Raw genomic sequence first — 15990 nt, forward strand, 5'->3', positions numbered from 1 at the left:
ATCGGTTAAGTTCTTATATAATTTTATATAATTGTTTTGATTTTTTCTCTTTTCAAATTTAATAGTTTTTAATGTTAAACGAAAATCATTAAAATTGTTATGAACAAACAATTTAATAGTTTTCTCACATTCAATAGTTTTTAGTGCTACGTAATAATTTTCACCGTTGTTATCAATAAGTTTTAACAATTATGTGTATATTTTTAAATTTCAGTTCATTTAATTCCTCAAGTTTTATAATTTTACAGATTAATTTTTCAACTTTTAATTTGGCAAATTAATTCTTCAACTTTATATTAACTCTGTGAAATTAGATTCATAAAAAGTTAACGAGATTTAATGTAACGTCTTCCGTTTTCTCAGTTAACGGTTGATTATATTAATCTTAATTTTGCGTGGTCAACGTTGAGTTGAGGAATTTTTTTGCAATCACGATAGTTGAGGATTATTTATGCCAATTGCAAATAGTTGAGGAATAAAATGAGCAATTTCCCAACTATCAAGTATTCATTTAAAGGTATTCATGTGAAAGTATTCATCCCTAGATATTCATGATTGGGTGTACACGTAAAGGTATTCACCATTTAGTGTACACATAAAGGTATTCACCATTTGGTGTACACTAGTGTACATATAATGGTGTACACCAGTGTACACATAAAGGTTTTCATCAGTATTCACGATTTGATATTCATTCATTTCATGTACACATAAAAGTATTCACCGAAAGATATTTATTCAAAGGTATTCACTATTTATTTGGTATACAACTATTAAGTATTCACAATTCAGTGTACACCTATTAGGTATTCATTAAATTGAATACCATAACTGGATACCTTCGATTGAATACCATGTCTAATGTATACAACTGAAGCATACGGTTTTGAATGTTTGCAGTTTATAGAACAAATTTTGATTTTTTTCTTTCAAAAAATCATGTTTTTATCCAATCATGATTTTGAAAAAATTGATTCCTATTTGATAGAAAAACTAGTTTTTAAAATAACTTCCAATTTTTGAACAAAAACTGGTGTACACCATTATGTGTACATCAAATGAATGTTTGCATGGATTTTAGTTTTTGGTTTGTGGTTTTTAAATTTTGGTTTTTGATTTTTCAGTAGATTTTTGTTTCCTAAAATCTTGAATGGTATGATTTTTTTAGTTTCTGATTTTCTTATCAATAATTATTTTTCTAAACATTTTTATGCTTTTTAATTTTAATTTAATTTTATGTGTTTAAAATTTACAAAATTAAATAAATAAAATTGAAGTTCATATATTTGTAACTGAAAAATATAATAAATAATAAAAACTATAAAATTAGAGATCCTTTCTAGAGTAAAAAATTTATGTAAAAATGTACATAGGTAAAATAAGGTTATTTTAGAAATGAGATTTTGTTTTGCTTATACGTTTTTTATTTTAGAAATATATTTTTTTTGTAATTACTTATTGAAAAAATAGCAGTTTTTTTTTTAAAAGTAAATAACAAAAACTTACAAAACTTATTGGAAAAATCCATATAGGGTGGTTTTTGGTTTTTTTTAGAAAAAATAAAAATTCTGAAAAACTAGTTTTTCTATAATTTAGAAAATCCATTTTTTTCAAAAAACTTGACTGGTTAGTAAAATGGTTTTTTGAAAAACGAAAACCAAAATCCGTTAAAAAAGAAAAACTTCAAACAACCAAAGCCTAAAATTTTTTGTTATTTTTGTTTATGAGTTTTATGTCAAGATTTTTTTGTTTAACACTACCCTATTCTATCCACCATTCAAGTTTTTCTAAAACCAAAATCTACACAAAAATCAAAAACCAAAAAAATCAAAAACTAAAATCTGAAGACCAAAAATCTGAAGCCAAAAATCAAAATCTAAAATTTAGAAAACCACTCAAACATTCATGGCCTACATGTCTAATGTATACATAACTGAAATATATAACAAATTTGAAATAGTATCTGTTTTTAAAAATTCAAATTTTAAAATGTGTAGCAAAAAATCAATATATTTTAAAATATCTATTATTGTATTTTTTATTATTTAAAATAATATATAAAAGTGAATGAATTAGAAAAAGAAGAAGAAATAAAAAAATGGAAAGAGAAAATAATATTTTTTAATAAAAATCTGTTTTTTTTTTCTTCTCTCACGATACTCTCTCTTCTCATTCTTCCTTTGTTTTCTCTCTCCTTTGTTTTATTTTCTGTGTTATATTTATTCAAATTATTCTTTTTTTTTAAATCAAAATGACATCAAAATGTAATAACAGATAATAGTAAAGGATGATATAGTTATTGACCATAAAAAACTGCCCAAACACATACATTTTTTCAAAACACACCCTTTTAGCAAATTAAAAACTTAAAACTACCAATTTGACCAATTTTCTCTTAAAAATATAGATACTTTAAAAATTTAATGCCGAAGATAGCATGACCCGCTAGAATAGATGGAATGGAATATATGGTTTATATCTTTTAATCAAGCTTGATAACTCGATAAATATTTGCTAAATTTCATATATTTGTTACTTGGTTTGATCCATTAATTGAATGTTTTACTTGTATTTTGACCCAGTTAAAACAAGTACTCGTTATTTCAAGTACTTGCAAAATTTTTGAATACTTACAAATTATTTGAACCGGCTTGTTACTTCTTACATATAATTCATTACTTGTTATTTGAATCTGAAATACTTGATCATTTGAACCTAACTAAAATAAAATAAAAAATTCCCTTCATACAAAATGATCAATACACACTCAAACACACAATCAAATTAACATTCTAGTATCACATAAAAACTTAAAGTAGTAGATAAAAATAAACAAAAGATAAGCATCTGAAATATTAAAACATTGTTCCAAATAAGTAATAAGTATTTAAATTAATAAGTAACAAATATCAAATAATGGGACAAGTATTAAAAATAAAAACAATATTTGATACTTGATCCATACTTGCAACTTGCAAGTAATAAAATTTGTTGACTTGTTACTCGACTTGACAACACAAACTACTTGTTTTATTTATCCAGACAAGTACGAGATTAGTAATGAGTACGAAAAAATATGAAGCATTAGTGCCCAGCCGGTCTTTTATGATTAACAAAAAAAATAAACTTGGATCAAATTAGAACTGCTCTGGTTGCCGGTTGGGCCGGTTGCAAGCACTAAACAATGTAATAGAATGAATAAAGTTGTTTGTATTAGTATCGTTGCTGTATCATCATCAAATTTTTAAATAATGCATGTTGTTAATAAAGATATAAAAAACGATGTGACATTCTAACAATTTTTTTTAGTCTTATTTTAATATTTAAGCATTCTAAGAATATTATTGAGTCTTGATCAACAAACAAAAAAAGAAAGACTATTGAGTATTGTACTAAAACTTTTGATTATTTTAATAATTGTATGTATTAATAACAAACAAGCAGTATTTTCTTAAACCAAAGCTTAGATCTATTTGCTACGGTTTGTAGAAATATTAAGATGAAAATCCCTATTGATTGATTGTTGACTATTGATGAATGTTACATAAGTAAACTGAATTAAAGTAAAACTTATGAAATCCTAAAATATGGGTTGCTTATCGAATGTGCATTTTAATAAATGGGAAGATTAATATTAGAAAAAAATTATTTGGTGGTTGCTATTATTGTGTGAGACAATAGAACTGATAGTTCCCCGGCACATCTTTGTGTGTGTCAGTGTTGTTTGATGGTTGGACTACCGTCTGTGTGACCACGACAGCAGCCAACGTTGGGAGGAGTGACGACTCTCCGAGCTGTCTGTGAAACCTACATGCCCTTGTGTAGCCTTCAGCGTTTGGGTATCCGATCAGATTCGGTTTGGATAATTCGGATTTTCAGATTTAAAACTCATTTGTGTATTTTTAAAATTAATTAAATTCAAAGAAAATTGATTATAATTCAAATAAATTTTGGTAAAACTTAACAAATATAACTAAAAACTTTAGTATATTAAGATTATTTTGGGGTTTTTCATCATTTTTAAAATAAAAGTAACTCATATTTTTGATTGATAATTGTAAATTTAGGTGATTAAGTCTAAATATAATTAGTATTTTGGGTATATAATTGTATTTTGGATATTTCAGATATCCATTCGGGTTTTCGGTTTGGTTCGATTTGGTTTCGGTTTTTCGGATTTAGAAATCTAGGAACCATTCGAGTATTTTATCGATTATGGTTCGGGTTCGGTTCCTCTTTTTTAGGTCGAGTTCAAATAAATTGTTCGGGTTTGGATAATGTGCCCAAAGCTACTCTTGTGTGGTCTTTATGTGTAGAAGCCGTCTGTGTGACCGGAATTATGGGCCCTTGTGTGGCTTGGAGCATGTCCTTGTGTGGCTTCTGCTCAGTGTTTGTGATATGTTGGCTAGCGGTCTTAATGTGTAGGCAAGACACATACCATGCCTTGCAGGGGAGGCTGAGTGTATATGTGACCGTAATCACCAAGTTGGTTTTGACCATGCCTGTTGCTTGCGTAGTTGCTTGTGTAGTTGCTTGTAGCGGATGTTTGTTGTGTTGATGGCTTAGAAGACATTATGACTGTTATTGTTTGAGTTTGTTTTAGGATTAGACTTTTTATAGATAATTCATGTTTGTTTGATGTGTTGTGGGCCTCCCTAATGCTCATCCTCGTTGAGTAATCCCCATCAGCCTATGTCCATGTTCTTGTTACGTGGGCGTTTTCCTTGGCGATTATATGTGCTCACCAATTCACCAAACCAGGCGTATAACCGTATACAGTTCAGATAACTAATCTAACATACCTATTTTCCAGGATTTCTAAGAAGTCCGGGATAGGGAAAAAAACTCTGGCGGTTTAAGATGTGTGCGGTGAAAGAAATATGAGTTTTGAAATAATTTTGTGATATTTAATTTTGATAAACAGTTCTTTTTAAAGTTAGTTACTTGATGTAAATTTTAATAAAACAATTCGATTACAAAACAGTGTATAATCTACTTGATTATTATGATATCAATATGGTATATTTTTTTTGTAAAATTAGAGTATGAATTAGTCTAATTTCAGTATCATAACAGTATGATTTCAAATTTATATGAATTTTAAAAGTAAATGAGCTAATCTTTCCATTTACGTATTGGGTTAAGACATCTCCAATGCTTGATTGAAAATATACAGATATTTTAAAAATTTAATAATAAAATTGAGTTATAAATTTTAGTATCAATGTTATTTGTTTTCATGATAATGTGGATGGATACATTTAGAAGAAAAAAAACTATTTTCTAATATATGAACATTTTTTTAGGTTTTTTAATGCTAACTAATTACCAAGAAAAAAGACAGAAAATCCGCAAACGAATCACTTTTGTTTCATCACTCTCATTCAAGGCCCATGATAGCATGACCAGCATAACCCTTACCCAAAGATGAGTGCATACAACTTTTTTTTTCTTTTAATTGATTCAATTTTCTAAAAACAAAAAAAGAAAAAAATATTATGTTAGTGGCAGATAAAAATAAAGTATCATAACTATTTAATGAAATTCTATGGTTTCCACTTACGAATTAATCACTCCAATATTTTTATGTAATTTTATTCTGCATATTTTATTATTTATTTTCGTCAGAAAATGAGTAACATGTATAACAAAATCAACTTGAGTTGCAAATATACTTCATTATTGGAAAATTATAAATATTGGGCTGTTCATCAAAGTTTGTAATACAAAATTGACAATATTACACGCACAAAAAAAAACAGAAAAAAAAAGAATATTACACAGTTCACACAGTGACGAAGAGCCACGAGTCCAACGGAAAACGAAAAACCGGATGTGATATTTCCATCTGTGTTCAACCAGCTTAAGAAGCCCGACCCGGATCCGAATCCGGTTCGGCTCTGTATTGTTGTTCATCAACACCAGGAACAACCATACCAGGGTGATGCTGATACATTTGGACCGGCCCAGGTGTTTTCATTCCGTAATAAGCCATTCGGTTAACTCCATCGACTGGCATCATAACCGGCCTAACCGTTCCACCATATACTTGACCCGGACCAGGATTCTGATGTAGCTGAGGTTGTTGATGGTATCCCATTGGTACTTGATTGTATTGTTGAATATACTGACCCGGCATTTGACCCGGCATTTGAACCATATAATCACCAGGCTGAAGCATGTGATTTGCCGGTCGAACCATCGGATTACCTCGGTGAATTGAACCAGGAACGTAATAAACCGGTGTTTGGTGATGAACTTGTGGTGGACCAGCGGGGAATTGCCATTGCGAGTAAACCGGTTGATGATTACTCTGTTGAATTACTTGCTCCGGTTGAGGATCGGCTTTAGGAGTCGAAACCGGTTCTGGGCTTTCCGGTTTAGTTTGAACCGGTAGAAGTTCCGGTGTAGAAGATCTCATCACCGGGGCAGAGGAGGTCGAACCATACGGCGAAGGAACATCGCGACGAGGCGAACCAGGATCTGAAAGCGTCGAGACTTCTCGACGGATCTTAGCTCTCGGATCACGATCACGAAGCTCATGCGGCGGAGCAGATTCGTCGAAATTATCCAGTCCAAAGAGGTAATCAGGAACTTCCGAGACAATCGACGAGACTTCAGATCGAACGCGCTCGATTCCTCTACCGTTAGACGCGGCGGTGGCGGCGGAGGCGGAGGAGCCGAGATTGAGAGCGTCGAGGAACCATTGCTCTCGATTAACAGAGCTATCGAGGAGAGAGCTGATACTACTGGCTCTACTATCGTTGTCGTCTTCTCCGGCGATGCTTTTGGTGAAGAGGAAGAGACGGAGACGAGAGGAACGTGGGTTTTGATTCTGTGCGATGCGGTCGTATTCGTCCATCATGTTCTCTACATCTTCGTCCGTTGATACGGAGATCAACGCGTCAAGATCTTCGTTTGGTAGCTGGTACTTCACGCTGATGTTGCTTTTACCTTATCCAAATATTCCACCGCAACATCATAATAATTATTACCAATCAAACAATTATTTTTATTTATTACAAATTGAAAACTTTCCCGCAAAATTCCAAAGTTTTGTGGCCAATAAATATCTGCCCAATTTCCAACTATTTAAAAGCTGCAAAAATATTTAAAATAAACCAATAATTCATATAGTAGTTGACAAAAAAAAAACATATGATTTTGATCCAACTTTGTATTGGGTAGAATATACTTAACAATGATATGCATAACTTCTTCAATAACTTACCGAGCCAGTTGAAAACGGTTTTTGGACCAACTCTTTAAAGGGCCAAATGTGATGTAATAGTTGGGTTGTAGAAAAAAAAAAAAAAAAACTTCTTCTATAACTCAATAGACTTTATTTTCAAAGGATTAATGTTTGGATCAAATGTTCCGACTCGATAGTTTTCAGGGTTGGAAAAAATCCGAAATTATGTGCAAAATGATATGATCGAAAATATAATTGTGGGAATCGATTTAATACTTTCCCGCAAAATTCCAGAATTGTGTGGCCAATAAACATCTTACTAATTTCCTCATATCAAAAAGCTGAACAAAAAAACATTTAAATTAAACCAATAATTCATTCATCATATCTAAAATAAGATCCAATTCGTATTGGGTTATAGAGTGATCTGCATATCAAACTTCTCTTAAAACCGAATTTTTATTTGGAAACGGATTAATCTTGTGCATCCTACTAAGTAATTTTAAAGACCGAAAGCTCAAAAATCTCTAATCCGTTTTCAAAAATCACGAAGTCAATAAATCGGAGCTATGTAATTTCGATTTTGATCGATTCGAATCGGAAGAATGATTTGCTTACCGGAGAGTTTAGCGAGTTTACTGAGGAGAGAGGAAAAAGTAGTGTGACGATGAACGGCGACCATACGATTGTCGCCGCCGACGTAACAGAGCTGATTATCCGGCGGACGAGGCAAGATCCTTCCTCCAAAAGTGCACATGAACCGTACACGTGGCTGATTATCGTACTCCGATCTCGGCGATGACGCCAATGAGTCGTTATCCAGCTCCGGCGGAAGGATCGAAGCCATTTTGTGCCCTCTCTCTCTCTCCTCCTCTTCCTCTTCGTCGCCGAGGATTTTTGGTAAGTTTTTAGGATGATTTTGTTTTGTTTGATTCGATACAACGACCATATAATTATTAAAGGTGAATGTTCGGGAAGAGTATAGGTTAGAGTGACGGGACTGTCATGGACCGCATTATCACTCCACGATTATTGCCTATGTTGTGATCATTTTTTTATTTTATTTTTGTCTTCGATTACTTTTTAATGTTGAAAGTAGTTTTAAAAAAACTGGATAAATCTCAATAATGAATGAAAATCTGAATATTTATACTATTTAAAATGTTTACAGTGGTGAACCATGATTAGAGAATCATAGTAAAAGAACCTTTGTAGAGCCAAGACCGGCCCTGACATAGCAAAGCGAAGCAGTGGCTTTAACCTGTATATTTTCTTAAGAGTCACTCACAATACATTTTTTTTTCTTTTTTTTTTGGCAAAAGAGTCACTCACAATACATTTGTTTTTCTTTTTTTTTTTGGCAAAGAACTCACTATACATGTTACATCTCGTTTCTAAATCAGAATTTTTTTTAAAAGTTAAAAATTATGTTAAATTGTTTGGGTCCGGTCCTAAGTGGTTAATTATAATATGGATTCGACTATATAAGAAATAAGAATTGTTAAACAATTTACACAAAAAAAAACATAAAACGTGCATGGCTAAGATAGTACTGGTCCATGAACCAGGTGCTCGTGTCCCCGTTTTGGACTCGATTCCGCCTAGCCACCTTTTCACGATTAAATTAATAAATTGCTGATATGTACTCTTGTTATTAGCAGCTAGTGATTTGTATTAGATCCGAAAAATATTTGGATACACCAATTTAACAAAAAGAAAAAAAAAAACTGGTCCGTAAAAACTGAAAACTAATAGCCGTAATTCTGTTATAACAGGCGGGATCTCAGAAGTCAAGTAGGTATCAACCGGAAATTAGATGATCCTAATCATTCACAATATTCATTGATATATATATATATATATATATATATTTGAATATTTTATAATTTTGTAAGATAACTTTTCATAATTGTACGCATTAATAAAATAAAAAATCTTGTACGTATGATTGATTTCTAATGTTCAACAAAGTTGCTGTGTTCCTTACGTCGGCACAAATAAAACAAAAAGAAAAAAAGAAGGAAAAACAAAGTTCGTAACATATGACATCGAGCTGAGTTGGTTATTACTACGGAGAATTAAATTATATTAAGTTATTAACACTAATTATTATGTCTATAATAATAAATTTTATGTCGCTGTAGGTGTTGGTACAATTCAAGTATTCAACTTGAGATGACATTTAAGTTCGATTATTGTTAGAGTTGTACTTTCCACTCCCAGTTTAGTCCGGTATAAATTAAAATTAGTCTAATTTATTTTGATTAATGATAGTGTATATTTGAAGAACATTTGACATACTAACGGTTTTTAGGCCAATTAAACCCGACTTCTGCATTAATATCCGAATTTCGCATAATATTTCCTAATCTTACCTAGAAACCAAAAAAAAATTTGAAAATATACATTTTAAAAAAAAAAAATTCTTATCAACTATGAAAAATAAGAAAATCTCTAATATCAAATTAAAAAAAAATGAAAAATAAAATCGACCGACTTCAAAATCTATAAATATTAAATAAAGAGCAAACCCAAACTAAAATTTCCGAACTGTAACCGAACCTAAATTATAAAATTATCCGAATGGATTATGAAAGATCTAAACTGAAATTCCCAAATCCGAACCGAACTGAACCCAAATTGTATAAATCCAAATAAAATTAACCGAACTAACCAAAACTCAAACAATAAATAATACTTTTAATTTAATATATATCAAAAATATACTAAAATATCATTAAGTATAAAATATTATTGAAGTTTAATTAGTTATTTATATTTTTGTTATAAACCGAACTGAAACCAAATTCAAACCAACCTAAATTATTACAAACCAAACCAAACCAACGGATATAAAATTTAATCCTAAATAAGACTTCTTTTCTAAACTCCAAAAAATTCAAAAACCAAAAAAACCCAAACCGAACCAAACTGAACCAAATAACTGAATGTCCACCCCAACCTCATTCATTCAAAAAATTATCCACAACTTAATAGAAGATCTAGAATATATCTTCTTATTCTTTAGTTCATCTTCTGATGATTTAATTATCTTTATAATATTAATTATGAATATCTTGATCCCTATATTAAGTACGTAGGCTGCCGGCACATCTATAAAATCAATAAAAATCTTTTAAATCTAAACTGATTTCAACCATCAACAAGAATTTGACTAAGGAAAAGGGGATGTTCTTCATGGTGTGCGGTTATTAGTGAGTTTTGGTTTACATTATTACACATGACGATAAAATATTTATATTATTTATTTTTAAAATATATTTTATATATACAAGTAACAAATGGATTTTGTTTGATATGTTTTTCGGCAGATCGACCCATATCAAACAAACGGTCAAAGTTATGAAAATATTGATAATCAAAAAGGATTTAGAAAATTACTGTTATTTTGCCAATATCTTTAAAAAAAAAATGTCTGTGCATGTCTTTTCAGAGTTTTTTTTTTCTCGAGTTTATGCATGTTTCATGTTACTTAGGAGAAAAACTAGTCATTAGATGAGTTGCAAAGTAGCAAGTGGAAATCCGGAAACTAAGCTCTCAAAAAGCTTCAGGTCGTGAGTTTCCACAAAATCCATGACTCATATCCAAAATCTTCAATGTTTCTTATAGAATTTTGTTCAATTTTTAAAATATGTACTATAATGTTAATTTGATATAAATTTTAAACTGTCCTGTAAATCTTTCAATGAAATGGTTTATATCTTTTATGATTAACCATCACAAACAATAAACGATGTGATAGACCATAATATGAATAAAGTTGTTTGTATTACCATCGTTGCTATCATCAAAATTTTAATATGGTAATATGGTATAATGCATGTTGTTAATAATGATATAAAAAACGATGTGACATTCTAACACTTTTTTAGTCTTATTTTGATATTTAAGCATTCTAAGACTATTATTGAGTCTTGATCAACAAAATAAAAAAAAGACTATTGAGAATTATACGAAAACTTTTGAATATTATTCTAACATCCTTGTATGTCAAATCTTGAAGATTTGCTCATAAAATCAAAAAACCAAGAAACCCTTTGACTCTTTATAACCATATGCAAAGTTTCCAAGTAAGTAACTTACAAATTACTTCATAAAAAAACCCCATTGTATTGTGCTCTCTTCCGTTCTCAAATCTTGAAACAGGGAACTTTTATTTGAGAAGAGTAACAATGGCGGACAGTTATGAAAACCAAGCTCCTGAGAAGCATCAGGTTAGTTAAATTATAGATCTCAGATCAAAAATCTTGTAACGTTTTATCCTCAAATTGTTGTTTATGTCTGAATAAGAAAAACAGGGAAAGTATAAAGCAATAGTTGTTTCTTGTATTCTTGGAATCGGATCTCTCGTTTCTTGGAACAGTCTGCTCACCAATACCAAGTTTTCTCGGTTCGGTTTCAACTCAGTCAATACTCAGATTCAAAATTGCTTCTTGAAATCTGATTGTTTTGGTAATCTATTATATTAAAACAGAAACAATTTTAATGTTTGTTTCCAAACACTCCCAAAGTTTTTAAAAATTATTTTATTTTATATTTATATTTAATTCCGAAAATTAGGTATTAATTTAGATATTTTTAGATTCTATTTAAATATAGGTAATAATTAATTTAAAATATTTATTTTATATTGATATTCAATTTCGAAAATTAGTTATTAATTTAGATATTTTTAAATTTCCTTAAATATGATCATATTTAAATAAAATTTCAAATTATTCAAAATTTTTAATAATTATAGTATTTAATTACAAAAATTTAGATTTAATTTAATTTAAAATTTAAAAATTTTAAAAATTTCTAATTAAATTTTATACAAAAATTTAGGTAATAATTTTAATTACTTTAGAATTCTTTTAATATAGGTTAAATTTAATTTAAAATTTAAAATTTAAATTGTACTTTCATAATAGCGCAAATGGTAAACGAATATCTTATTGTATTTTATCATAATTAAACGGTCTAAAATATCAAATATTTAAAATAAATAAATATTTATATTATACAATAATATGATGGAGCTGATTAAGGTTTTGTATGATTATACTTCAGGTTCTATACGGGTTAGTTTGTTAAAACATATAAGATATTAAGATGATTTGAGATAACAAAATGAACAAGTTACCCAATTTATAGATATATCTATTTTATAATAACACAAATGGTACTTGAATATCTTATTATATTTTATCGTAATCAAATCGGCCTAAAATATCAAATATTTAATATTAATAAATATTTTATATTATAATAATATGATAAAGCAGGTTAGGCTTATTATGTTTTTATAATTACACTAGATTCTAACCCCGTGCGTCCGCACGGGAATTTTTTGTTTAACACATCTTATTTTTATTATTTTTTTATATTTGAAAATTTGAAAATGAATATTTTGATGTAAGAAAATAAATAAATAATAAAAATAACTTATATCTAAAAAAATATAAATTATATTAGAAAAAAACAAGAAATTCCCGTGACGACGCACGGAGTTAGAATTTAGTATATAGTTAACGTATGAAACTTCTTGTCTCCCTAGGATTACCATCCTTTAAGAGTGCTCACATTTGTATACCAACCATTCGCACTAGGAACAATCACGATTCTTGCATACCACGAATCGAAACTCAACACACGTACACGTAACTTGGTCGGTTACATTGTATTCACAATCTCTACATTCTTGATCATCGTCGTAAGTCTAACTCTCACATAAATCTTCTTCTTCTTCTCTCCTTTTTTTCTTTGTTTTTTACATTTTGAAACCGGAATGGACTAATTGGAGTTAAATACACGAAACAGTTGGATTTATCAACAAAAGGACATGGTGGGATCGGACCTTATATCGTTTTATGCACAATTGTTGCTTCTTTTGGATTGGCGGATGCTGCGGTACGAGGAGGAATGATTGGAGACCTATCGTTGATGAGCCCTGAACTCATCCAGGTTTAAAGAATTTTACATATTCAAGATCTTTGTTTAGATTAACCACCTTAGAATGTATATTTTCTTGCTTCTTTGTAGTCATTCATGGCTGGTTTGTCAGTGGCTGGCGCTCTAACCTCAGCACTTAGGCTAATATCCAAAGCAGCCTTTGAGAAATCGCATGACGGTCTGCGAATAGGAGCAAGTGAGAGTTTAACACTTGAATTTTGAAGATCTTAAATCTTGAAAACTGATTGCCTTATTTTGGAAATATATATTCATTTCTATCTTGTTTGCTCTTTTCTTTCTGCAGTGATCTTTTTAGCTATCTCCACATTCATAGAGTTCCTTTGTGTGATGTTATACGCATACGTTTTCCCGACACTTCCCATTGTTAAGTATTATCGATGAAAAGCTGCCTCTGAAGGATCCAAAACTGTTTGTGCTGATCTTGTTGCTGCTGGTATCCAAAACCAATCAGTTTTGGTAATTCTAGATTCCTCAAGAATCTTACCGTCTTTATTTTCTTAATACGTTTTCAAAAAAAGTTTTTTGATCAGAACTCAAAACCAACTGATATGGAATCTTATGCATTATATATTATTTTGGTCCCGTTGTATTTCTGATGTGGTTTCTAGTAGACCTCTTAGAGATATGATGAATTTTTGGTTCATTAATCTCAATCATAACTCCACCATTGTTTTCTAAGTTAATAACCATGTATGTAAGAAATTTTTGGCTTCAGATTCAAAATCAAATAGTAATGTATGGATTGGTTCATGTTCTTTATATAACTACCCTTCTCACTCTGATATGATGTCCTAATAATCTTTCCATTAATTATTGGTTTTTTTTTTATATACCAGATGCCTCAAGTTTCTTGATATTTCCATGCAGGGTAATGATGATTCCAATAATCGACGGCTAAGCAAGAAAGAGCTATTGCTTCAAAATATTGACTATGACATGAATCTATTCCTCATCTTTGTTTTGACAATTTCCATTTTCCCTGGTTTCTTATACGAGAACACGGGACAACATGGACTAGGCACGTGGTACGCACTTATCCTTATAGCGGTGTGCAATTGGTGGGACTTGGTCGGGAGGTATGCGCCCCTGGTGAATTGGCTAAAGGTTGAGAACAGGAAAGGACTCACAATTGCGGTTCTGTCCCATTATTTGCTCATTCCGGCGTTCTATTTCACTGCAAAATATGGCGATCAAGGATGGATGATTATGCTCGTTTCTGTTTTGGGATTAACTAATGGATATCTCTCTGTTTGTATTCTGACAATAGCTCCTAAAGGCTACAAGGTAATCCATGTTGACCTTTTACTAAATCGAGATTACGGGTTTGATTGCTTTTTCGCGTTTATGTACATATTTAAAGGAAAACAAGACACTAACCGATTTCCTCAAGAAACTGACATAAACACAAACACAAATCTCCAAATTAAGTTTATCTTTTAAACGCAACAGATCTTTAAAAACTAAGAATACTAATGGTGTGGTTTCCTTCATAAGTTAACACAATATATTATAACACAATTATGTTATATAAATGTAAAGTCAAATGCAAATGCATATTGAAAAAAAAAAGTCTTATATATAAATTTTCAAATTTGAAAATAGAAATTAAATGTTTTGTTTGTTTATAAATATAATTATATAAACACAGTTCAAAATTATTTTTGCGTAGGGTCCAGAGCAGAATGCCTTAGGGAAATTGCTGGCGATGTTTCTCTCAGGAGGGATATTTGCAGGAATCGCTTTGGATTGGTTATGGCTTATTGGTAAAAAGAATGCCTTTTGAATATATCATCATTTAATGCTTGTAACTTATAATAGTATCTCCATCGGTAGGAAAAAAAGAGAGCAAAGTATCTCAAATAAGAACCAATGAGATACTCATGAGAGCTACTCTAATAAGAATTGATGAGATACTCATAAAAAACTCTCATGACACTTATCAGTTTATAAATGGCTCGATTTTCTTTTAAGTATTAAATTTTAATTAAGTTTTATAAAATTTTAATTAAATTTTAATTATTAGTATATTAATTGTTTTTAGTTTAAATATCCAATTGAGAAACTTTAGAGATGAAAATGCTCCAAGTATGTATTCTCATCCTTAAACTAGACAAGTATCTTGACTAAAAAAATATCGAAATGAAGAATTGTCTTTGCAAAATTTCCTTTTATAAAAAAGAAATGTCTTAGAAAAATATATGTTCTTCATCCTTTTGTATTTAGAATGCCTCAAAATGTTAATGTTAGCACAGTTTTTTTGTTTTGTTTTCTTTTTCAAATATCTCAACTTTCTTTTATGAATATATATATATATATATATATATATGTACAATAGAACTGGTTTAAGATTAATTTTCTCACTTGTCCCTACATTGTATTCCAGAACAAACCCGTGAGGCCGACCTGTAAAAATTTGTTTTTGTTATATTGATACGATGGTTGGTCTAGCCCAGACTAGTTTTAATATTATCATAGACAATTTTCTTTTTATAAAAAGTATACACATTAATGTGAACACAATTTTAAGTGTGTGCACAAATTATTTTACAATTAATTAAAAACATCTCAATTAAATCATTATAAAAAGACAAGTATGTTATAAATTTCTCATAAATTTCTTTGAGTTTCTCATTTTAGAGATTTTTTTCTAGTTTCTCTCTCCATTTTTAATTATTTTTAATTATTTTAATATGAGAGACTCATTGAAAGACTCCCACTGATGATGCTCTTACTTCTAAAAGATAGATCTAAAAATACAAACACAAAACCAATATGTGAGCATTCAACAAAAAAAACTTAAGACTAATAGAAACAGACTATTT

General features: G+C 30.0%; 2 protein-coding genes across 2 annotated transcripts; one reads left to right on the forward strand and one right to left on the reverse strand.

Annotated features, from left to right (window-relative positions):
• Positions 1 to 5658: 5658 nt before the first annotated feature.
• Positions 5659 to 8124, reverse strand: LOC18014264. The gene is made up of 2 exons (XM_006396565.2): positions 7811 to 8124; positions 5659 to 6954 (listed from the first exon to the last, which is right to left on the reverse strand). The coding sequence occupies exons 1-2, from the start codon at positions 8037 to 8039 to the stop codon at positions 5864 to 5866; spliced, it is 1320 nt and encodes a 439-aa protein (XP_006396628.2). The 5' UTR covers positions 8040 to 8124; the 3' UTR covers positions 5659 to 5863.
• A 3261-nt stretch (positions 8125 to 11385) lies between these two features.
• On the forward strand, positions 11386 to 14951 carry LOC18014265 (equilibrative nucleotide transporter 3). Its single transcript, XM_024154353.1, is given in 9 exon segments — positions 11386 to 11427; positions 11512 to 11584; positions 11587 to 11603; positions 12753 to 12908; positions 13016 to 13159; positions 13238 to 13343; positions 13452 to 13624; positions 14036 to 14452; positions 14838 to 14951. Coding segments are annotated over 9 exon segments (1242 nt in total).
• The last annotated feature ends 1039 nt before the right edge of the window (positions 14952 to 15990 follow it).

This window comes from Eutrema salsugineum, unplaced genomic scaffold (genome assembly GCF_000478725.1).
Source record: "Eutrema salsugineum unplaced genomic scaffold, Eutsalg1_0 scaffold_3, whole genome shotgun sequence".
NCBI lineage: Eukaryota > Viridiplantae > Streptophyta > Magnoliopsida > Brassicales > Brassicaceae > Eutrema > Eutrema salsugineum.

What these genes read in the sequence shown, in the direction of transcription:
- LOC18014264 (XM_006396565.2), bottom strand. Translation starts at nt 8,039, where the DNA reads ATGGCTTCGATCCTTCCGCCGGAGCTGGATAACGACTCATTGGCGTCA. An exon ending in TAAACTCGCTAAACTCTCCG is followed by an intron (nt 6,955 to 7,810) that starts GTAAGCAAATCA and finishes TATTTGGATAAG; the next exon opens with GTAAAAGCAACATCAGCGTG.